Source organism: Armigeres subalbatus, chromosome 2, assembly GCF_024139115.2.
Source record: "Armigeres subalbatus isolate Guangzhou_Male chromosome 2, GZ_Asu_2, whole genome shotgun sequence".
NCBI classification, from domain to species: domain Eukaryota; kingdom Metazoa; phylum Arthropoda; class Insecta; order Diptera; family Culicidae; genus Armigeres; species Armigeres subalbatus.
In genome coordinates this window covers 133,084,766-133,110,232 of record NC_085140.1, presented here as the reverse complement: position 1 = coordinate 133,110,232, position 25,467 = coordinate 133,084,766, and the positions used below count along the sequence as shown (strand labels likewise).

The window sequence follows — 25,467 nt, the reverse complement described above, 5'->3', positions numbered from 1 at the left end:
TCCAAACCTCTTGAAAAAAGGCTTCCAAGCATCTTGAAAGGAGGATTCCGAGCCTCTTGAAAGGAGGCTTCCAAGCCTCTTGAAAGAAGGCTTCCAAAAATTTTGAAAGAAGGCTTCTGAATATCTTGAAAGGAGGCCTTCGAGCTGCTTGAGAGAAGCCTTCCGAGAAGCGTAGAAGTATGCCTCTAATCCTCTTACAACGAAGCAACCTGGGTCTCCAGATAGCCTTGCGTGCAAAGGCGTAGGATTGCCAATCCGGAGATGGCGAGTTCGATTCTCGGTCCGGTCTAGGATATTTTCGGATGGAAAACATTCTCGACGACTCCCCTCACTCATGCGATGGCGGACATAGAGAGCTTTCAATTAATAACTGAAGAAATGCGAATAAATTACTAGTTAAAAAGCAGGCCAAGTTTAAGTTGGAATGAAGAGCCATAGAAGAAGAACGAAGCAAACGAGCTTCCCTGTAAAAAAACCCTTCATGCCTCTTAAACGGAGGCTACCGAACCTTTATATTCTAAATTTAAGCTCAAAAGCATATTCTAAACACATTAGTCAAAATATCGCTTAGATCAAGTAGATTGCATTGAAGATTTTTTTTAAATTTGCGCATTCTGCGTTTTGTCCGTTTGATCTATTGTTCCGCACCCCTTCATGCACTGTACAGGTTGTGGCCGGCAGGATTCAATTGGCTTTGATTTACTGATCGCCTTCCATATTATGTACAAGACAAAATTTTGAAATGAGAGTCCTTGGAGGAATTTTCGGAAGAATTCCTGGGGCGTGAGAAAGAGGAGGCTATCGAGGGCTTCTTAAGAAAATCAAAGTGTATTTCTGAAAAGACCTCGCAGTAATTAATGGAAAGATGGAGGAACTTTGGAGAAATTCCTGAAGCAACTTCCGGAGGAATTCCTAGAGGAAATTTCGGGAGAATCCCTGGAGGAGCTTCCGGAGGAATTCCTGGAGGACCTTCCGGGGGAATTTCTTGATGAACTTCAGGAGGAATTTCTGGTGGAACTTCCGGAGGAATACCTGGAGAAATTTCCGAAGGAACTCCTGGAGGAACTTTCGGAGGAATTCCTGGAGGAACTTCCGGAGGAATTTATGGACGAATTTATGGAGGAACTTCCTGAGGAACTCCTGGAGGAACTTTCAGAGGAATACCTTGAGGAACTTTCGGAGGAACTACTGGTGGAACTTCTGGGAGAATTTCTGGAGGAACTTTCGCAGGAATTCTTGGAGGAACTTTCGGATGAATGGAGGAGCTTCAGGTGGAATTCCTGGAAGAACTTCCGGAGGAATTTTTGGAGGAATTCGTGGAGGAATTCCGGATGAACTTTCGAAGGAACTCCTGGAGGAATTTCCGGACAAATTACTGGAGGAGCTTTCGAAGGAATTTCTGGATGAACTTGCGGAGAAATTGCTGAAATTTGTCAATTCAATTTGAGTAATATTGTTAGCTTTTTCAAGGGCCGGAAGTAAAATTCGAAAAATCGACAAAATTTTAATTTGAGTCAAGTAGGTAGGTCTAGGTACATATCAACACAATTAATCAGATTTCAATGCAAATTGTGACTTACCCATAGATCGATTCCCCAACCCATTTTGGTGGATGTGGTGTTGATCCTGATGTTCAGTTCCAGAAAAATAAAACAACCTTACGTTGTTCGTTGTGATGACCTTCCTCACTTTGCAAGTAATCCTTTAAACTGTTTACGGTTTCATTAAAATTGAGCACTTTCTGCTAGTTTCAAATCGGATTTCACAAACACTTTTACCTAATCATTCACTGAATAAATTGCACCATAAAAATTTTCCAGAGGTACTGCATTCAATAATCTTTCGCAGATTAATTTTTTTTGCCAGATATGGACAATTAAAATACGCACAGGAATAAAATTGATCAGGAATTATTCCTTTCACTATTTTTTAAATCATACACAATCAACAGAGAGAAACGCCCCGTCGAAGTTCCCCACTCCTTGCCACAAGACCCTGTCTTCAGGGAAGAAAAAAAAACTCCAAAACTACTTCAAACACCGCCTCGTTGCTCTCCTCGCACCAAACACACCATCCAAATGGGCAACACACACCCTTCTTTCTCTTTTTTTCCACAGATCGACGAAGTCTGCGATGCCTTTGGGCTCCTTTGATCCAATTTTGTTTTCTCCTTCTAGTTTAGATGCGAATTTTGCACTTTGCCTTCATCCCGTGGTCGTGCCAGGGCACTGCCTTGAAAATTATTATGACTGACGACAAACCGCCCACGAACGCCAAAATCCGACACACCGCGTTTGTCACACTCGCGGATAACGATGATGGTGGTTTCTATTCACTGCCATTCATTTGCATTTCAGAACAGATTCAGAGAACATGGAAAACAAAGTTCACACGCGTAGCGAAACGACACACACAACAGGCCACACCGGAATACTGACTCAGACTGAAGAAGAAAACGACTTTGAACGGGGGACAGGGACGGCGGCCGTTTCGCCGTCTGTCGTTATTAATTCGCTTGACAGTAGCCGCGTTAAGCGGGCGGCGAAAAGCGTAAATTCGCCGTTTTCGTCTGCAACGGAAATTAAACGGCGAAGTACAGCCCTGCAAACATCTACACGGAGTAATACACGGTAACATTGGAATACTCATTTTAGTAAATATTACACTGCCAAAAATATCTATATAAGATATATGTGTCGCCGATATAAATTTTTGCAATAGCTCCACCCTAATATAATCGATATAGAAGCATACATAAATTAAATAACTGCTTATTCGAGACCACACATAAAGTTTATTTAGATATGTATTTTATAAGTAGTTCGCGTGGAGAATGGTTATGTGTGCGCTGATATACATCATAAGTTGAATCTATGGATTTTGCCAATAAATATGTGTGGATTTTTAGTATTGTAACGGTACGCTGGAATTAATAGGATTGTGCATCTCGAGATAAAATAGAATACTGCGGCTTCCTGCTGGTTGCTTCTCAGGTATAATCGCACACTCCAAATAATTTAAACGTTGTTTCCACCTGAATTTTCAGGTACATTTTACGTGCACACGTAGCTGCAAATGCTTCAGAAAATTCAGGTGAAACTTACGTGTCCGGTGAATTCTATCCAAAACTTAGGTAGAACTTACCTGATTTTCACGTAGAATGATATTTCTATTGGAAAATCAGGTAAAAGTTACGTGAATTTCAGGTGGAAAAAATCTACGTATTTTTTCAGGTGTAAAGAACGTGCAGATTTTTTTTGGGTGCAACGGTCACTAAACGGAACGCCGCGTGGAATTTTGTGCAAGTGCGTTTTTGGAAACATTACAACAGCCGCGCGATGTATCGTATTGACAGCACCCTATAATAAATCTATGGATTTTTGCAATAAATATGTGTGGATTTTTAGTAGTGTACCCGAATAAAAAATATTTTAGCAAAACAATTCAATTTATTGTAATACTACCTTTTAAAACAATAATATAAATATAGAATATATTGTAGATACAATTATAGAAATACATTAGAATGTATTGTTATGAACTATTTACTGAACTATGAATGGCTAAGCATCGTAACAATACAAAAACATGATTAATTTTATACATTTTTTTTCGCATAACAATTCGATTTATTCATTCCCTGTGTCGCATCGGAACGAGTCAGACGCATTTAGTTTGGATCTCTTCACGCGAACTCGATCAAGTGCTTTTAAGTTTACTTTGCCACCGCACCGGCACCGAAGTTTCGCAAGGTGAATTCCTGGCGACCAGAAGGAAGCGGGCTGTAATTGGTAAATTACCAACCGGTAATCATTACAGCGCCGTGAATATCAGCATTCGGACAGAGCATCATCCATCCCCGTAGGACGACGTTCGTAGGCACCTACAAAGGCAGCAACAAAACGGATAAGTACCTATTCGCTTTGTATTGTTTGCATGCGGTGGAGTTGGGTACACTTTTTTCTCGACAGAAAGAATCGGACAGTGCAGAAAGAGTGGGCATTAGCCTGGTCCAAAAAAATATTTTTTTCTTAAATAAATTTATTTAAGTTTTTTTTATCTTTGATACATGGACGAAGTGAGTGGAGGCGAAACGCCTCCCAAAGACAATGTCGTTCGCACGCGATTTTACCAGGCCACATCACCTGGTCCCTGGGTTGTTTACTTTCGGCAGAAAGTGAAAAGTATTGATTTCTTAGGAATCAAACGTGACTTGACGCGTCGTTTTCCGAAAACTGATTTTCATCAGATCAATCGGAACAAACTACGTGTAACCGCACCTACATACCAGGATGCAAATGCTATCGCAAAAGACCAGAACTATAATGTTGAATATTTGGTTTACGTCCCCTCGCGGGAGGTCGAGATTGAAGGCGTAATTACCGCAGCGAGCCTGACTTGCAAGGATGTACTTGCAGGAAAAGGCCGTTTAAAGAATGCCCTGCAGTCTACCGTGGATATTCTGGACTGCAAGGAATTGCATTCAGCAGCTATGGTAGATGGTAAAAAGTATATTCGAAGTCAGGTTCGCTACGGGTAACGTTTGCCGGTTCGATACTCCCAAAATATGTAGATATCGAAAATATGTTGTTTCCGGTGCGTCCCAGAGTTTTCAGTTGTACCAACTGCAAACAGTTGGGGCACACTGCCGAGTTTTGCGACAACAAGCCCCGTTGTGGCAAATGTTTTGAAAAGCATAGGAGGAGTCCTGCCAACAACAAGTTACAAAGTGCGCTTATTGTGGCATGGACCCTCCCCATGGTTCTGCAAGAATGCCCGGTGTACAAAAAGCGCACCAAAAAGTTAAGCGCTCGTTAGTACAGCGCTCTAAGCAGTCGTATGCAGAAATGATGAAGTCGCAAGACACATCCGCAACTGCCAACGCAACGGCTGCTATTTCAGCTGCCGTTCAAGTAAGTGATTTTTATGATGTCATTTCCATAGACGAATCGGACTCTGACGTAGCCGATATGGATGATTCTGCGGAGGTACACGTACCAGAAAAGAGGAAGAAACTGTCTTCACCGGGATTGCGCCGCAAGAAAACAAAAATCATCCCTAGAAGCTTGCCTAAAACTGATGGTAATGGGGGATTATTTAAAATTCCGAAGCAGCCTGTCTATACTGCTCCTTTTGACCCATGTTGCAGTAAGACATTCCCGCCATTGCCTAAAAGTGATGTTACAAAGAAACATCAGTCAAGGAATATCTCTGAGCAGAAAACTGCTACTCGCACTTCCAAGAAAAGAATCTCGTCCAAGCGAGGATTGATATCCTTTAAGGACCTTGTGGATCGTATTTTGAACTTATTCAATATTCCGAATTCATTGAGGCCAATCATTGACCTCTTTATTCCAACAGTTGAAAGTTATCTGAAGCAATTGACTGTTTCATGGCCCTTCTTGCAGGACTTGTATCTTTCGATGGATAATACGGCCATACAAGATACAATCACTGTGCTGCAGTGGAACTGTCATAGTCTGAAACATAAATTGGACGTGTTTAAGTTTTAATTCGCAACTCCGATTGCGATATATTTGCACTTTGTGAAACATGGCTTTCTTCTGAAGATGAAATCAACTTCCACGATTTTAACATTATTCGCCAAGATCGGAATGATCATTATGGTGGCGTTCTTTTGGGAATCAAAAATGTCACACTTTCTACAGAATTCCATTCCGACTGTTAATGGTTTAGAAATCGTCGCTTGCCAAGTAAATGTAAAGAATAAAGACCTTTGCATAGCTTCAGTGTATATTCCCCAAATGCCCCACTTAATCGTCGGCATCTTTGGAGCGCAGTCTCTCTTTTATCATCCCCAGTTTTAATACTGGGTGATATGAATGCACATGGTATTGCATGGGGCGAAACTAGAGACGATAACAGAGCGCCTATTTTCTATGATTTGTGCGACGATTTCAACTTGAATATTTTGAACACAGGCGAAGTAACTCGAATAGGACCTCAAGGTCAGGAAAGTCGAATAGATCTGTCTTTATGCTCTAATTCACTATCATTAGATTGCACGTGGAAGGTAATCCAAGATCCCCATGGTAGTGACCACATGCCGATAGTCACCACAATCAAAAGCGGCTATCAACGATCAGTGCCAGTTAATGTTCCTTTCGACCTCACGAAAAACATTGACTGGCAAATATTTGCATCGGCGGTAAAAATTGGTATTGAATCAACTGATATTCTTCCTCAGCTGGATGAGTATCGATTCCTTACCGAATTGATTCATAAAAGCGCACTAGAAGCTCAGAAACGACGCGTTCCAAGTACATCTGTCATAAGAAGACCAGCCACTCCTGGATGGGATGATGAATGTACTAAGTTGTATTCCGAGAAATCTGATGCCTTCAAGGCTTTCCGTAAACACGGAAGGTCTGAGCTTTTCGAAGAGTATTTGAGGCTTGAAAGAAAGCTCAAAAATCTTCTCAAGGCTAAAAAACGTAGCTACTGGCGACGTTTTGTCGAGGGACTATCGCGAGAAACCTCAATGACAACACTTTGGAAAACGGCCCGCAACATGCGGAACCGCATTTCCACAAACGAGAGTGAAGAATACTCCAATCGATGGATATTCAACTTCGCAAAAAAGGTCTGTCCAGATTCCGTACCAGCAGAACCGCTATTTCGAGAATCAATCACTGATCCCGGTTCTTTGGGTGGACCATTCTCAATGCTGGAACTTTCTATGTCTCTTCTTTCATCGAATAACTCTGCTCCGGGATGCGATAACATCAAATTCAATCTTCTAAAAAATCTCCCAGATGTCGCAAAAAGGCGATTACTCGACCTGTACAACTGTTTCATGGAGTACAACATTGTGCCACCTGAATGGCGACAGGTCAAAGTAATAGCTATTCAAAAGCCTGAGAAACCAGCGTCTAATCACAATTCATACCGACCGATTGCCATGCTATCGTGCATGAGGAAATTATTGGAGAAAATGATCCTTTCAAGAATTGACCATTGGGTCGAGCAAAATGCATTACTGTCAAATACTCAATTCGGTTTTCGAAAAGGTAAAGGAACAAATGATTGTCTAGCGTTGCTCTCTTCAGATATACAGCTGGCCTATGCGCACAAGGAGCAACTGGCTTCAGTTTTCTTGGATATTAAGGGCGCTTTTGATTCTGTTTCCATAGAAGTACTGTCGGAAAATCTGCACAGTAGTGGATTACCCGTTATTTTGAATAATTTCTTGTACAATTTGTTGTCAGTAAAACATATGAACTTTACTCTCGGCACTCTGACAACTTCCAGAAATAGCTACATGGGCCTTCCCCAAGGTTCATGTTTAAGTCCCTTGCTTTACAGTTTCTATGTTAAAGATATTAACAATTGTTTGGAAGGACAATGCACGCTTAGACAACTTGCAGATGATGCCGTGATCTCCTTAAGAGGTTCATGTGCAAATGTCCTGCAAAGACCATTGCAAAATTCCCTAAATAACCTGACTGTTTGGGCGACATTTAGGATCGAGTTCTCTCCGCAAAAAACTCAATTGGTAGTGTTTACTAAGAAGCGGTACCCAGCTCAACTGAAATTAAAGCTGTTGAAAGATGACATAAACCAATCTTTATCTTCTAAATACCTTGGGGTCTGGTTTGATTCCAAGTGTACCTGGAAAACACATATTGATTATTTGTTAGAGAAATGCCGAAAAAGGATCCATTTTCTCCGTTCTATCTCCGGAACTTGGTGGGGCGCTCACCCGGAAGACCTCATCAAACTATATAAAACGACTATTCTCTCTGTTTTAGAGTATGGCTCTTTCTGCTTCCTCTCAGCAGCTGATTGCCACCTAATCAAATTGGAACGAATTCAATATCGTTGTTTGCGTATTGCACTTGGCTGTATGCATTCAACGCATAACATGAGCCTGGAGGTGCTCGCTGGAGTCACTCCTTTAAAGCACCGTTACTGGGAGCTCTCACTCAGAATACTGATCAAATGTGGAACAAGTAACACACTTGTATTAGAAAACTTCGATAATATGCTTGAACTGGCTCATCGTTCAAGATACCTGCGAGTCTATCTCAACTACATATCGTCAGATCTCTGTCTTCCATGCTATAATCCACCTCGAGTTCACTTCGTCAACGACAGTTCCTCAATTGAATACGATCTGTCCATGAAACACGCTATTCAAGGAATACCAGATCATCTTCGACAAATATCTATCCCTTCCATTTTTTCTGAAAAATATGAACATGTCAATTGCAATAACAGATATTTCACTGATGGTTCTCGCATTAACGGATCCACTGGCTTCGGTGTTTTCAACGTAAGTTCAACCACCTTCCGAAAACTTCAAGAACCGTGTTCGGTTTATGTTGCTGAGCTGGCAGCAATTAATTTCGCTTTGGGGATAATTTCCGATCAGCCCGTAGACCATTATTTCATCTTCTCGGATAGTCTTAGTTCTATCGAGGCACTCCGGTCGATGAAACCTGTTAAGCACGCATCTTACTTTCTTACAACGATAAGAGAGCAGATGTGTGATTTGGTCGAAAGATCATTCAAGATTACCTTTGTATGGGTCCCATCCCATTGCCTAATCTATGGCAATGAGAAGGCGGACTCGCTAGCAAAGGTGGGCGCACAGGAAGGTGAAGTTTATGATAGACAAATCTCTAATAACGAGTTTTTCCCATTAGTCCGTCAGAGTACTCTTCAAAATTGGCAAATGATTTGGTCACACAATGAACTTGGACGGTGGCTATTTTCCATAGTTCCTAAAGTTTCTGCGCGAGCGTGGTTCAGAGGTGAGGACTTAAGTCGAGGCTTCATTCGCACGATGTCGAGACTTATGTCTAATCACTATTCACTAAACACACATCTCTACAGAATAAACCTGGTCGATAGCAACCTATGTAGGTGCGGAGCCGGTTACGATGACATCGATCACGTAGTTTGGTATTGCTCGGAAAATGACGCCTCCAGAGAGCAACTATTGGATACCCTTGTGGCCCGAGGTAAACAACCCTTCCGGGATATAAGAGGTGTTTTGGGAGATCGCGATGTGATATATATGCAGGCCATCTATGCCTTTCTTTGTTTGGCTGACATCAAAGTTTAATGCCTATATTCTTCTCTTTCTCAGTTTTTTTTTGTCCGATTCTGTTTCTCTGTACCATGTACCCCGAAGCTCTGGCCATCCGGAAGATGCTCCTGACGAACCAAAATCGAGCACGACGCCACGCAAAACCGTTTTCAACGTTCAACGTCAAACGCCCGGATGAGCAGCTGAAATAACCTAAACCCAAATCCCTACCCCGTCCGTCCTGTATTAAGTTTTTCTAACCTTGAGTCGCCACGAGTATTATGGTCTATGTCCCCTCCCAACTAACTGTTAAGATAAGATGATATACCATGTAAATATATCATACTTGAGAATTGCGGCTCCGCAAAGTGTCACACACGACTGAGCCTACAAAATAAATGAACTGGTTAAAAAAAAAAATTCGATTTATAGTAAACTTATTGTTGATAAAACTGAGCATTAAATGAATTTTACCTTAAATTCAATTGTTTCTCTAAAGTAGCTGTACAAAAAGGGGTATTATGCACGTATTGTTATGAATAGTAATGAAATAAGTAGTTCTACAATACGGTGTATGGTATAACCACAATTTTTACTGTTCGATAGTATTTTACTAGAAAATTGAATAAACTGCTTTTGATATGAATATTTATTTATTAATCAAATGAAAGCCATACAATGTTAAAATTTACCAAACATGGTTTGGTTTATCATAAACATAACAAACAGATGAAAAGTAACGTAACAATTCAAGTAAAATGTCCTGTATATGGCAACAGCCCACGTGAAGTGAAAATGGAGACATTTTATGAAAATTGGGCTTATTCTACGAGTGGAGTGACGTGAGATTGCTCGAATGACGTGAGAAGAGTCGTATAGCCCCATTTGAATAACATGGTCACCTCACGTGAGAATTGCTAAAATCGACTCACCTCACGTCACTCGACTCGTAGAATAGCCCAAATGCTCTGTGGTTAATGACTAACCACGTGAAGTAAAAATAAAGTCACATAAGATTCAAGAAATAAATCATGAAATTCAAGAAAAAACAGTTTGTCATGGTTATTTTGATGTATTGACACTCAACGTCTCGAATAACTTTACGCGCAACTGCGTATTTCATTGCTTTGTTCAAGTTAGCGATTTTCTCAGCGATGCCTTTGTTGATTCGTGTTGCAAAAGCCAATGTTGTAATCTGTGACAAATTGTTTTCTCCTACTCTTGAAGCAACCCGCTGCTGTACTTTCTCTGGTGAATGTATAAAACGTATTTATTATTTCCAGGTCTAGCAAGCTTCCTGTCATTCGGTAAATCTTCGTCAGAGCTTGTTGGAAGAATTGAGAAGGCGCGATTACTTGGCCGAGATCCATTACCATGACCGTGAGACAGACAAGGAACTGGGAAACGTGATCGATCATCGGGCTTTGAGTCTGGTTGCATATCATCAGCAGACACTTTGCTGGCAAGGACTTGTGGACTTGTATTTAGACCAACATCCCAGTCATCGAAGGCATCTTCAATTTCCCTTACAACTCGGTGGATAATCTGGGATCAGACGCTTCCATCGCTGATATGAGCTTTTCGTTGGGTTATTTGAAACGTTGGCAGTAAACTCGGTTACTAGCTTTCTAGCTGAACCTGGTTTCAACGACGTCGTGTTTGACTAGCTATTTTCATTAATGTCAACGATTGAATCGATTGACGATTTTTCTGACTACACGCAAAAAAATATTGCAGTCGAAACTACCATTCCGAGGGTTATTTTAAGAATATGCACCGACGATTTTCAGCAGATAACAAACCCGTTTGATTTTACCATGCGCGCAGTAAAAATCAACTGTGGCCCATGCGGAATGTTGTCACATGAACTGAAACAGTGGTGAATTTCTCTGAAACCGTGGTAGAATTCACTGAAATTTCATGGTAGTTTTAAAAACAGAGCGTAGTCTACAAAATAGTAGTTTTTACCACGAAATTTTTTTCTGTGTACGGTGAGAATTAGTTTTGTCATTGTACAATTGTTTTTGAGTTCAAAACCTGTCCGATGTTTTTTGCCAGCAGTCGAACGTTTTTCGGCATACTGATTTTTGTCTACCTGAACTGCCTTTTGGCTTAAATTCAATGGGTCGGAATATCTTTGCCCATTGTCCTCTGTCGTGCTTCTAGCGGTGTTTGTCGCTACAAATACAAGGCCACTATTGGTGAAACCGGCACCATTCCTCTTGGACATCGCTTCATTGAGCTGGAAAGAATTAGGAGTAGGAATTTATCATTAATTAATTGCATTAAAAATGTTACGTCACGTAAAAATCGGTCATTTTCAACCCCTGAACACGTGAGGTAATCTACATTATCTACGTTATCCATTAAACTTACAGCTTCCAATAAATATCCCTGGTTGTAGAGCTTTGCACGTTTACGAGCGCCATTTTGTTTTGCTGCTGTGTCTCGGGCAAGATCACGGGCGGATTTATTTGCTGCTCCCGCTGAAAATAAATATGAAAGATTTATTTTCTGTCTAATTTCAAACTGCGGGTATTTACTCACCGTTCTTGGAGGCATTATTTCTTTTCTTCGGAGAATTCGGAGATATTTTCACGCAACTGTGGTTGAGGATGTCACAACAAAAATGAACTTCGTCAGAAAACATACACGGTTAGAAAAAAGTATCTAATATTCGGTACATTTCACTCAAATCGGGGGTTTAGTGTATGAACCCAAAATTTTTATTTCTAACAGACTGATTATAAGGTTGGTTAAATTTGTGCAATGGGTCGATTAATGTGCCATCCAGACTACGAGCTATGTCACTTGATGGTATCTTGACATGAGATGTCATATGCATTATTTGCAGTAAAAATAAGATATGTGAACTTTGATATCAAGCTACTCTATATCAAGCGATATAGCTCGTAGTCTGGATAACTCATAACATTAAAAAGGTTATCATGATGTATGATTTAAAAAAATATTTTTCTGTTCATTTTTCTCATTTCTAACAAAAATTTTCCCAAGCAAAAGAAAAACAATATATTTAAAATGTTACAATAGAAAACAAAGTTTTTGTGTTGTATTTTATATTCTAGATCATCTGATGTACCCATTCAATAACTGTATAACCTATTGTTTACTATATAATGTAATGTAATTGGATTGTTCCCACATAATAGTCAATGGTACACTGACAAAAATCCAATCATATCCATTATGTGTGGCACACATACATTTTGACTATAGCATTTCCCACATAACGGCTATGTGAATTCGCATAACGTATATGTGGAAACACACATAACTCTTATTAACTAATAACTTTTATGTGGATTTTCCCATAGCGGGTGGTTATTAACGCACACATAAAATTTATTTGGAAATTTCTTTAGATTTTTGCCAATAAAAATGTGTGGATTTTTATTAGTGTATATTTTTATCCGTGTACTCTACCGTGATATTTTTTTTTGAGAGAAGATTCAATCGTCTGGCACGGAAGAAGTAAACTACCCAGTAGTGAGTTTAATTCACCCAACCTCGAACATCCGTACGGGATGCCAAAATTGAGTAAGTAGGGTCGAAGTAGTTTACCTTTAAGAGCCCCGCACATAGGATACGTTTGCGTTGCGTTTGACACATTTCCCATGGGAAAACTGTCAAACGCAACGCAAACGTATGCTACACAGCAAAAAAAGTTGTTGAATATTACATCGAAATCGCTGCAACCCGTTGAATCCATCGCTTGTTGAATATTACATTGCACGATGTACTCGAGAGCTTGCTGTGTAATAAACAAGAGCGATGTAATTTCTTTCGATGTAAAAAATAAGATGTAATCAAAACGATGTAGAAGAATGTGATGTAAATCCGTGCGCAATGCACTGAAATGAATGAAATTATTCCGATGAATTTTCGTTTTCAAATTTATTTTTATTGAATTGGCATGATACTTAATTGTTCTTATATATTTATAATTTGATAATATATGTTTCTATTAATAAAATAATGTCATGCAAAGAAATGTTTTTCTATACAGCTGAAGCGGCATAAGGGCTCATTCACAAATTACATAACGCATAAAGGGGTGGGTGGGTACACAGTATTGCGTTACAAAATGTTACGGTTTGTCTAGGGGGTGGGTGGGTTTGCTTAGTTCTGTTACGGGTAACATTTAAGATAATAAAATATAAAAAACGAAATTTCTAATTAAATTCAAATTTGACAGTATTATTATGTACCATGAAGAAAGTTAAGGAAGAGTTCGCTAAAAATACCAATTTATCATTTTTGTGAAATTTTGGTAAGACGTTATGCGTCACAGATGGGGGTGGGTGGGTATAAAGGAAATGTTACAAACAAGTCACGGAGGGGTGGGTGGGGGTTTAAATCTGTGCTTTTTTGCGTTATGTAATTTGTGAATGAGCCCTAATGCAACTCGGTGACCATTTTTCGTTTATTTGATTTTTGATTCGTTGTCCTGGATCGGTCTATCCGCAGCTCTAAAATGTAATGGCAATATCAGCCAGGTCAAAGAGCCATAGTGAATATAAGCTTCCGATGCGGCGAAACGTGAGCGGCTTCTCACTCGAAACTCGCAGATCACTTCCAGATAACTTGCCAGCGTGGAAAACAACAGCGGCACTGACTTCAGAAGTCTTGGGGGACGTCGAACGCTGAAAATGAGAATAAAAAGTGATGCTTGTGAGCGATAATAGATATTTTTTAGAACGATTCATGTTTGTTATTTTTTGAAAAACATCACTGATGATTCCCCAGAATTGCCTTGTGAGATTCTGAAAACATCCCTGGGATACTGAAAAGAATGCATCTGGGTTCTGAATGGAATCTTTCTGGGATTATAAATAGAATTCTTTTGGAGTTCCAAATAGAGTCCTAATGGGATTCCATATGAAATCTTTCTGGGATTCCGAAAGAAAACCTTCTGGGATTCCGAAAAAAATCCTTGAGCTTCAAAATAGAATCTTTTTGATATTCCAAAGAGCATCCTGCTACGCATTCCGAATGGAGCACTGATGATATTCCAAAGGAAGTTCTTATGGGATTTCAAAATAAATCCTTATCGAACTCGAAGGGAATCCTAATGAGATTCCAAAAGGAGTCTTTATGAAATTCCAAAATAAATCCTGAGATTTCGAAGGGAATTCTTATGGGATTTCAAAGAGAGTCTTTAGGGGTCGTTCAATAATTACGTAAGCATTTTTTCTTGGTTTTTCGGACCCCTCTCCCCCCCTTGTAAGATTTTTCCCATACAAATTATTTTTTGTTTATATGAAGAGTAAGAAAATGGCAGACCCCCCTCCCCCATATGTGCTTACGTAATTAGTATACGACCTCTTAGGGGATTCAGAATGGAGTCCTTATGACCTTATAGGATTCCGAAAGGAATCCCTATGGGCTTTGGAGGGAAGCCTAATGAGAGTTCTCCAAAATGAATACGAAGTGCATTCTTTTGGGATTCCGGGGAGAATGATTTTGGGATTCGAAGAAACGAAGGAAATCGTGGAATTCTGAATGAAATCGTTTTTGGATACCAGAAAGAAACCTTTTGGGATTCCGAAGACAATCTTTTGGAATTCAATAAAAACCCATTCGGATCTTCGGATCCTAAAAAAGAATTCCTTTGGTGGCCCTTAAGGTTTTCCATCAGATTCTAAAAGGAATCCTTCGTGAATCCCGACGGGAATTTTTCAGGGATCCCGAAATGAGTTCTTTCGTTATTCCGAAGTAAATCGTGAATTCTTTCGGAAACCCGAAGCGAATCCTTTTGGGATCCGAGGAGCATCCTATAAGGATTTCTAAAGGAATCGTGAGATTCCGAAGGAAAACCGTTTCTGGATACTAAGAAAAAACCTTTTAAATCCTTTTAGGAATAGAAAAATAAATATTCGAATTCTGAAAAAGAATTCCTTGGAAGTCTCAGATGGATTTCCTTTTTGAATTCTAAAGAGAATCCTTTTGGGACTCTGAAGGGAATCCATTTTGGATTCCTGAGGGGATTCTTCGAAAAATTCGATGGGATTATGAAGGGAATCCCAAGGTGCCCCATATGCAATTTCTTCAGGGCCCGTTAAGATTTCTTCGATTCCTTCGAAAGCCCGTATGGATGCACTCCGGAAGCCCGTGAGGATTTCCCTCGGAAGCTCGTGAGAATTCCCCTCGAAGGTCGGGAGAATTCCCCTAGGAAGTACGTAATAAATCCCCCAAAACTCCGTGAGGAATCCCCTTCGAAAGCCCGGTGGATTCCTTTCGGAAGCCCGTGAGGATTCCCTTTGGAAGCCCGAGAAACTTCCCTTCGAAAGATCGTATTAATTCCCTCCGGAAGGCCGAGAAGATTCCCTTCGAAAACCCGTGAGGATTTCCTTCGATCGCCTTCATAATGAATTTTTCTTCGAAAGCCCGCGAGGATTCCTTTCGGAAGCCCGTGAGGGTTCCCTTCGAAAGCCCGTAAGGGTTTCCTTCGAAAGTCAGTTAGGATTCCCTTTCTAGGCCCGTGAGGATTTCCTTCTGACGCCATAATGAATTCCCTTCGAAAGCCCGTGAAGATTCCTGTAGGAAGTATGTAAGGAATCCTTCCGGAAGCCCGTGAGGAATCCCCTTTGCAAGCAAAGCCCGTGAGGATTCCCTTCGGAAGCCCGTTAAAATTCCCTACAAAAGCCCGTAGGAACTCCATCCGGAAGGCCGTGAGGATTCCCTTCGAAAACCCGTGAGGATTTCCTTAGATCGCCCTAATGAATTTTTCTTCGAAAGCCCGCAAGAATTCCTTTCGGGAGCCCGTGAAGATTCCCTTCGGAAGCCCGTAAAAATTCTCTTCGGAAGCCCGTAAGAATTCCCTCCGAAAGACCGTGAGGATTCCCTTCGAAAGCCCGTAAGGATTTCCTTTGAAAGTCTGTTAGGATTCCCTTCCGAAGCCCGTGACGATTTCCTTCGGACGCCCTAATGAATTCCCTTCGGAAGCCCGTGAAGATTCCCGTAGGAAGTATGCAAGGAATGCCCTTCGAAAGCCCGCGAGGATTCCTTTTGGAAGCCCGTGAGGATTCCCTTCGGAAGCCCGTGAAACTTCCCTTCGAAAGCCCGTAGGAATTCCTTCAGGAAGGCCGTGAGGATTCCCTTCGAAAACCCGTGAGGATTTCCTTCGATCGCCCTAATGAATTTGTATACGAAAGCCCGCAAGGATTCCTTTCAGAAGCCCGTGATGATTCCCTTCGGAAGCCCGTAAAAATTCTCTTCGCAAGCCTGTAAGAATTCCCTCCGAAAGGCCGTGAGGATTCCCTTCGAAAGCCCGTAAGGATTTCCTTCGAAAGTCCGTTAGGATTCCCTTCCGAAGCCCGTAAGGATTTCTTCGGGCACCCTAATGAATTCCCTTCGGAAGCCCGTGAAGATTCCCGTAGGAAGTACGTGAGGAATTCCTCCGGAAGCCCGTGAGGAATCCCCTTCGAAAGCCCGTGAGGATTTCCTTCAAAAGCCCGTAAGGTTTTCCTTCGAAAATCCGTTAGGAGTCCCTTCGGAAGCCCGTGAGGATTTTCTTCGGACGCCCTAATAAGTTCCCTTCGAAAGCCCGTATGGTTTCCTTCCGGAAGCTCGTAAGGTTTTCCTTCGAAAGTCCTTAAGGATTCCCTTCGGAAACCCGTAAGGATTCCCTCCGGAAGCCAGTAAGGATTCCTCTCGAAAGCCCGTCAGGATGCCCTCAGAAGCCCGAAGAATTCCCTACGGAAGCCTGTGAGGAGGCCCGTGAGGATTCCCTTTGGAAGTACATGAGGAATCCCCTTCGATAGACCGTAAGGATTCCCTTCGGAAACCCGTAAGGCTTTCCTTTATAAGCCCTTAAGGATTCTCTTCGGAAGCCCGTGAGGATTCCCTTCGGAAGCCCGTGAAAATTCTCTTCGAAAGCCCGTAGGAATCAATAATTCCCTCCGGAAGGCCGCAAGGATTTCCTTCGGAAGCCCGTGAGGATTCCCTTTAGAAGGCCGTGAGGATTTCTATCCAAAGTCCATAAGGATTCTCTTTGGAAGTCCGTGAGAATTCCCTTCGAAATCCCGAGGGGATTCCCTTAGGAATACCATAAAGATTCTCTTAGGTAGCCCGTTAAGGTTCCCTTCAGATGCTTGTAAGGATTCCCTTCGAAAGCACTATGGATTCACGTAAGCACGTAAGTATTTCATTCAGAAGACCATACCGATTCCTTTCGGAAGCCCGTAAGGCTTTCTCCCGGAAGTCCAAAAGAGTTCCTTTCAGAAGCCCTTGAGAAGTCCCATCGGAAGTCCATATTTCTCTCCTCCTATATCAAAAGCGCGGTCAGGTCCTGAGACGTGGGTAGGACAAAAACTGGATTATCAAATCTATAGAATACTTTTATGGAATTTCAGCGAGTTTCCGGGCATCCTCTCAGAAGAGAGATTTTTTCGGACATCCTCAGATAAGTTATAAGATACCCTAAGACTATTAGGACAATAATTACATTTCTAGTGTTTATAGAACATTTCTTAAAAGCATATCTTCAAACATTTTTACGAATTTCCAGAAGTGGTAATGGATTCCTGTAAATTTTATAAAATATTGGATGATTTCAATACAATTTCAATTATTTCAATATTATCACAAACTTCTAGAAATTCTAACCTTTAAAAATTCTTTAGAATTTCACTACGATCTACCAGTAAAGCTTCTGATCGTCCAAGAATCTTTAAGGGTGTTCAGTATTATTCACGGGTTTTCTGAAATCTCAAGAACAATGTTACTCCGAATTTCAGACCATTTTCTTTTCAATTTCTAAAATTCCTTGCAAACATAGGTGTATATTTGTGATTCCTACAGATTTCAATAAACTCTTAGAAGCTTTCAGAATTGTTTTTCTCATTGGCCTGCGTCTGGTACGAGTGGACGACAATCATCATAGTGCTACATATTCGTATATTTCTGAGATTGTTCTCTCATATCTTTGACTAGTTTCTCAACTTAAGACTACATCACTTTTCTAAGTGAATCCTTGATCTATATTTCTGTTCATCTACCTTACCGGGTTAACGAAATCTCCTTTCTGTGGTATTTGAGGATGCAAAGGTTTTCTCGATGTGCGAGGAGAATAAATATGTTCCACGAACACCAGCGTATAAAAATTTTGTAAAATTTAATTGAAAATGGCTAGAAGTATAGGGTTTTAACACCAAAATACTAAGCCAAGCCAACTAAGCATTGTCTGTTGATTGTAACCGATGTTTTGTACCGTGCTCAAAGCGGCGCTCACAGCCGCGCTGAAAACATCAATGTTCGAGCGCCGCTGTGAGCTCGGTGCAAAACATGAGCATCCAGCCTACCCTCGGGCTCATGTTCATTTTTACGAGTGCACGTTCCAGTCCGAAGCGAAAGTTCATTCGAGTGCGGCAGCACGGATAAACCACAGACAAACAGACATAACACTCGTCAAATTTCCATCGTTCACTGATTTACTGGTCAATTCAAATAATCATTAGTTGGCCAATCGATCACTCGTGGCGCGCGCATCGTTTTTGCTCGAGTTTGACGTTTGCTCACTACCGCCATCTGGTTCGTGATTTGCCCAACTAACTGAAATCAACAGATGTCGTTAGTGTTTGAAGGACGATAAATTTGATGAGTAAATGTTCAATGTGTTATGTCTGTTTGTCTGTGGATAAACATTTGCTTGGTGCTGCATCTTGAAGACTGGATTTGTACCAGGTGTATAAAGGGTTGTATATTGTTAAGCTTATACAACACGGCAGACTGCGGTGGGCTGGACACGTTGTTGGTATGCCGAAAGAACGTCAAGCGAAGATAATATTTAGTAGAGAACCCGGAAGAGGCCGCAGGCTTCGTGGAAAGCCGCGTACACGATGGCTATTTCCAGTTTAAGAGGACCTGAGGGTCTCATTGTTCAGGGCGACTGGAAGCGATTGGCCCAGGATCGAGTCCAGTGGAGAAGGATACTCCATAAGTTCATCAAAGAGCTGTTGCCCATCAAGTAAGTAAGTAATCCCTGGAAACTTGCACGATTGCCAGTTAAATAAACTCTGATAAACTTTCAAACCTCTGATTAACTTTGAAACGTTTTAATTATATTTTTATAGATCTAGAAATTGAAATAGTATTGATAGTATTAGATCTTTAATTGATCCATATGCTACCGTCACAAACAGACATAACACTCGTCAAATTTCCATCATTCACTGATTTACTAGTCAATTCAAATAACCATTAGTTGGCCAATCGATCACTCGTTGCGCGCGCATCGGATTTGCTCTAGTTTGACTTTTGCTCACTACCGCCATCTGGTTCGTGATTTGCCCAACTAACTGAAATCAACAGATGTCGTTAGTGTTTGAACGACGATGAATTTGATGAGTAAATGTTCAATGTGTTATCACAGAGAACAGACGTGGATGCTCGAACAAATTTTCGTTAAAAACGTGTGTAAAGATTTAAATCACACCTCAGCGCCACCAACGCAGGCTGCCCTACATAAAACTCAATTCCACTAAGTGATGGCGTTCGCATACACTTCATAAACAATGTAGTGCTGCCACCTAGGAGTGAGCCTGGGAGCAATTCGGAATGAACACTAGCGCTAAAAAGTAAAAAACGGCAAATTTTAACCATATTTATCAGCACACTAGCACCGCGCAACGGGGGCATAACGACATACTTTAAAATGACCAGTACAAACTTTTACACAAGCACGCGAATGAAGATGAACGTCTGTTCTCTGTGGTGTTATGTCTGTTTGTCTGTGCTACCGTGGTGCATCGGAATCCATACACCTAAGCACTTAGTTTTATTAAAAACGAACAGTGGGTAATGTCTGTGACATAACCGCTAAGTGGACGTAGGACTTGACTTGACCATGCCTTTAAGATACATAATATGTCCAAATTTCTCACATCAACTATTCAGGATAAATAATCGGCGTTGCATACCATTCCTTGGCAAAATCTTCTCATCAAACCGACACAGAAATCAAATCTACCTCGAACAAAAATGATCAAAAAAAATTCAGGAAGTATCTGTCCGGTTACGAAATATTAGCCTCGACAGTGGCAACCGCTAGGAATCTGCAAAAACACCGAAGAAAGTATCCCAGAACACATCCACTGCAGCAGTGAAGAACATTCCGAGCTTTTCTACTGGCATCCATAGACGTAAGCGAGAAGCTGCCGTCAAACGCCCTCAAGGTTTTGAGAGAAAACGCGCGTGTAAGTTAGCTGAAACGAACTGCACCAGCTGGTGCAGCCCTGTAAGTTGCATTAATTTGACTTCTATGCTGGCTTGAGGTCTCCAGTTGACCTTAGGAACAAAGGTCCAGAAACCGGAGATGGCGAGTTCGATTCTCGATCCAATCTAGGATATTTTCGGATGGGAAACATTCTCGACACCCCGAGCATAGTGTATCCATTGTATTTGTCACACAAGATACATACTCAATACTCATGCAATATAGGGCATATAAAGCTTTCAATTAATAACTAAAACAATGCTAATAGATTACTTTAAAAAGCAGACCAAGTTCCAGTTGGAATGTAGTGCTATGGAAGAAGAAGCTTGCGATACACTTACGAGATTGACTGATTCACCGAAACCTAAACTGCTAAATATTATTATTATTGCTAAACTGTTAGCAAGTTTGCAATACTAAATATTATCATACCTAAATATTGTAACACACTGGAGTCAGTTTTACGCGGAGGATGTGGGCCGCGTAAATTAGAACAACGTAAAAACCGTGTAAATCCCAAAATATGTCTGAACGAACCATGGAAATCTCGAAATTCGAATGAAAAAAAATCGCATAAAAAGCGAATCGTGTACAAAAGCCGCGTAAAAAATGACTTCAGTGTACGCTGTGAAGTGAAGCGTTGACTCTGTCTTGATCGAATAGTCCAAAAACTGAAAATTAATCCAGAAACGGCTGAGATATTAACGTCCAAAGTTTATCATATTTTCGTGACGTTTTTTGATTTTTCGAAAACGTAAAGTGTACCCCAATATAGAAAAGACAGACGTAGTTCTACGTCAAAAAATGAAATTCCGCATAAATTTCCGGGGAACCTTTTGCAAGAATGGAGAAATTTCCACAGATGTTCTCGGAGAAACACCCGCAGACAATTTTGGAGCGACTTCTTCAGAAATTCCAAGAAGGACCATCTAGATGAGTTGTTATATCAACTGCTTTTTCCTTAATCCTATTTTCAATTTTGTACAAACGTGTGTAACGTTGAAGTTAAAACATATACTTAAAATCAGTAATATTATAAAAACGAACTCGAAAAAAGACGTTCACTAAATTGTTGTAATGTTCAGCGTAATATTTAACATTGATATTTAACGTGTATTTGCTTAGAATTTAATTTTGGGTCTCGCGGATTTGGCGCAGAATGGATTTTCAGTGGTAATAGTGGTAATAGAGTATACTTGCTGAAATACAAAACACGTTAACCAAGAATATTCAAAAGCTTTATACCAACGTTTGAAAGTTACACAAAATCAGTAGCTATTTACCTATTCACATCAACAAATAAATCAAATTTTAAATTGAAATATTTAGACTCAAAATAGTGACAATTTTGGAATTCTGATGGAGAAATTTCAAAAATTTTCGTTGAAACCTTAGAATAAGAAACGCATTTTCTTTTGTCGTGAGCGAGGAAGACAGAATTTTGTAACATTTCATCGCCATGAACGCGAATTAATAAAATTGTCACACAAACGCTCTCTAATTAGTTGATTGTACTACATTTTCAAAATGATTCTATTGCGAAAACTCTTTAGTAAGTATATTAGTGGTTCTGAAAAGATCCATTCACAATGTTAGATGTAAATTTCCTCTTGAGCGGTTCAACTGGGAGTTTATGATTGTTTAAAACATTATGAATCGATGTCTGCAGGAATACCAAACGCTTAACCGCTGCTGCCATCGGCCGAGAAAACTTGATCAGTAGTGTTGTCGTCGACACTCTATCGTCACACACCGCCGTGCCGCGCTTACTGTTGGCTTCTCGACAATAATGCCGGGCTGAAAATGCCGATGATGCTGACCTGAGAATGCTGACGATTCTGCCTTCCTCTTAAAAAGGCTTTAGGTTTGCGAATGCGTGGCTGAGACGATGATGCAACCGTTCTAAAATTCCGAAGATGCGATGCTGTTATTGCTTTGCCTGTTTCGGTCAGATTGAGAGGAAAAATTCGCGCTGCGCTTTTTTATGCCTTCTTAGCAGACCTAGCGTGAGCTCATTCGTTGACGTCTGCACCAATCAGAACGTGGTAATGGAATGATGCAAGAATGATGGGGTACCCATATTTATAGGTTTTCGTGAATTCAATGTTTTGCTTTGAAAACAGTTTTAGGCCTATTGAAACAAGTTTTCGGATATTATCAAGCATTAATATGAAAGGCATACTTGAAAGCTGTCGATTGAGGGGTTAACTGCAGAAATCTGTTCACTAGGGTAAAAGCTATTAACGTTTGAAATCTTTCAACACAGCGTAACGCGGCCGATTTAGAAATTTTGAAATGACACCAGGTATAGTAAAGAGAGACGTAAGTCCTACGTCAAAAGGCTCTAGCAAATAGGAGTCGTATACAAATAGAACGCTCGTTATTGATACAGACAGGTGCCCGCTGGCCTCTATTTTTCATGTGCTCCACTGTATTACATTGAAAACAGCGAAAAATATGATAAAATAATGAATAAAATCAATACAATCTTATTCGAAATCCGTCCACCTTGAACGGATTTCGAATCACAGGATCATAACCCGTACAACTATTTCCTAACTTTAATATTTAACATGACAAAATGGCGCCTGAAACATTGCGTTTTCTGAGTGGCGATTTGTTATTCAATTGTGATATTTAAATTTCAGAGCATATTTCCATTCAACGGCCAGAAAGCTTACTGTCAAGATCAGTGTAAGATAAATGATTAATAAATGTAATCCCCCAAACCCACTTCAAATTATAGTGATATTTCACGAAGTGAATGGAATTCGGTGTTGTACGGATTTCTGTCCTCCACGGTATGTTCTTACTATAATCATGGGTAGGACAATGCTTCGACTGTCCTACTCAGGTATTTTCATGCGCCACTGTCCCATATGAATCTCACCGGATTCGTAGAATCATAATATGTACAAATGTTAGACACAACTTTTATACAGTTTGCTATTCGTTAATTTTCTGGAATTAATCGCGACAGAAGGTTCCCCCTAAACACACGCGACGCGATTCTATCGCTTGGTGACTGCGATTTTGTCGCTATTGGCATGGAAGCGTAAATGCAATATTGCCTACAGCGACCCAACGATAAAATCGCGGCGACTAGTTGTCGCCGTCGCGGAAGATGATATCGCTCAGGTCTGGGAAACCTTAAATCTGTTGAAACAACATGTGTAATATTAAGGGCCCCCCACACTTTACGATTTCATCGCCGCGACGGCGACAACTATTCGCCGCGATTCTATCGTTGGGTCACTACAGGCTATATTCCATTACCGTTTCCATATCAACGGCGACAGAATCGCAGTCGCCAAGCGATATAATCGCGTCGGGTGTGTTTGGGGGAACCTGAATACTAACATCAACAACAAACTTTAAATTCACTTTACCTCATACCTGCACTGCTTCAAAAACTTCATCCAGTGTTCGTTGAATTCTCCGCCGGATGACTCACTTCACAGGTCATGGTGGCAAGTTCAACTCGCTGACTACCTGTATTTCCACTTGGCGAGACACCGTACAATCGATTTTGCTTCCAACTTGCCCTACCCGGCGTACAGAGGGGATATCTAAATTGATTGTGGTCAGCTGGTGTCATAACCAAACCTCAGTTGGTGAAAGCGCGTTTATTTTTCCTCGTTGAAAACTTTGCAAACTGCTCCCAGCATTTGATGCATATGTCGCCGTTCAGATTTCTACAAACTTCTTTCCACAAATCAGCCAATTTACATACAATACAAATACTCTCCTTCCACAGATGTTTAAATTTTTCCAGTGATCTCGGACTTAATCATGTTGTTATTTGCAGTCGGTTATAACCTTGTGCGGAACGATTCGTTACCTGCACGACAATGTTGTTAAAGGTGGTCTCGGATCAACTTCGATGGTGTCCTGCTTCATAGCGCATACTTCTGGCACGTAGTTAACCCTTTGTTCATGTTCCTCTTCCTGCAGCTTGATGGAAATACCACGCACCTGGGAGTGACGCAGACGCTTTTTCAGATGTTTCTCGAACGCGGCAATTAAGTTGCGCAGGGGCGGTAGGAATAATAACCACTTCTTCGACGCAGCGCATGTCTGTGGAGATTCCTCGTCAGCCGAGTATAGTATATTTCTCATTAATGAGCTTCTTGATGGTCTATGTACGCAGCAACCCATTCTGGCTAAAAGTTTTGCTGTCGGTAAAGTCGGCGTTTTTTTTGCGAAAATTCCGGACAAGCTTTAAAAAAACAAGTAAACTAAACATCTAACTCTCGTCGATTCGGTGCATCCTACATCCAGCCAGCAGATGTGAGGAGTGTGCCACCAGTCATACGACCGGTACCGTCCTTGCGATATTTGTGTTCAACAAATCGTACTACGCTACGGTGTCAAATTGGTTTCTGGAAAGCAGATGTGGATAAGAAATGAAAAACAGTAACAAAAAGCAGATTATTATGCAGGTGTACCTGTTTCCTGGCTGCATTGCGGTTACAGATAACTGAGGACATTTTTACGGATTACAACGGGGCGTAATCTTGGCCTTTTCTCATTTTTTCAGCATTGCTCCGGCCGGTAATAAATTTAGTTGGGAGCTGCAAGCTTGGTACCGGTTTATAGATACATGGTCTGGAATCTGGATGCAACTTGTATAGCTTCTGTTCGATTGTCCGCACAAATGAACTCCCGAGAGCGATTCCGGCTATTCGTTTTTGTTTTTCAATAAAGCTGCAAAACAAAAAAAAACATTAGAGAACATTTTGAAGAACAATAAACTAAACTATGTATATTACCATTAATATCAATACACCTTTCGAAAAATGATGTTGGAAAAAATACTTCGCTGCGAAAGATGGCGGAGAGCGGACTGAGCGTTGTGAAACTTCAGCGATGGAAAGCGGATGAACAGTGTTGCTAGATTTAAATTTGCATTATACTTTTATGTGATCTTACATTCTTTTTGTGTAATTTCACACAGTCATATTATAATCAATGGGTTGCATTTTCATCTATGTAATATTCATGTTATTTCTACGTATTTATACATAGAAAAAATGTAATTAGAAAAGCGAATTTACTTGTGTGTAATTTGAAGAGCGATGTAATATTGTGTTGAAGTGAATGCAAATTTATATCTGAAAATGCCTATTACATTGGAATTTAAGTACATAGCATGAATTACATTGGAGCAAATTAC

At 40.7% G+C, this 25,467-nt stretch overlaps 2 protein-coding genes and 1 long non-coding RNA gene across 3 annotated transcripts in view; all 3 read right to left on the bottom strand.

Moving 5' to 3' along the window:
* The window catches only part of LOC134210863 (formin-binding protein 1-like), a 190,081-nt gene extending 188,031 nt beyond the window's left edge, over window positions 1-2,050 (bottom strand). The window contains 1 exon segment of the mRNA XM_062687238.1: window positions 1,581-2,050. Coding sequence (XP_062543222.1) covers window positions 1,581-1,604 — 24 coding nt within the window. The 5' untranslated portion in view covers window positions 1,605-2,050.
* A 1,649-nt stretch (window positions 2,051-3,699) lies between these two features.
* LOC134209252 (uncharacterized) lies at window positions 3,700-11,705 on the bottom strand. Its single transcript, XM_062685234.1, has 4 exons — window positions 11,603-11,705; window positions 11,432-11,541; window positions 11,123-11,297; window positions 3,700-3,782 (listed from the first exon to the last, which is right to left on the bottom strand). Exons 1-4 carry the CDS (start codon window positions 11,703-11,705, stop codon window positions 3,700-3,702), a joined length of 471 nt encoding a protein of 156 aa, XP_062541218.1.
* Window positions 11,706-13,499: 1,794 nt separating this feature from the next.
* On the bottom strand, window positions 13,500-25,157 carry LOC134215132 (uncharacterized). The gene is made up of 4 exons (XR_009980038.1): window positions 25,064-25,157; window positions 24,740-24,998; window positions 23,681-24,673; window positions 13,500-13,719 (listed from the first exon to the last, which is right to left on the bottom strand). It is a non-coding gene; the product is annotated as an uncharacterized LOC134215132 (long non-coding RNA).
* Window positions 25,158-25,467: the final 310 nt, after the last annotated feature.

What these genes read in the sequence shown, in the direction of transcription:
- LOC134209252 (XM_062685234.1), bottom strand. Translation starts at nt 11,705, where the DNA reads ATGTTTTCTGACGAAGTTCATTTTTGTTGTGACATCCTCAACCACAGT. An exon ending in AAATAATGCCTCCAAGAACG is followed by an intron (nt 11,542 to 11,602) that starts GTGAGTAAATAC and finishes ATTTATTTTCAG; the next exon opens with CGGGAGCAGCAAATAAATCC. An exon ending in AGGGATATTTATTGGAAGCT is followed by an intron (nt 11,298 to 11,431) that starts GTAAGTTTAATG and finishes AATTCTTTCCAG; the next exon opens with CTCAATGAAGCGATGTCCAA.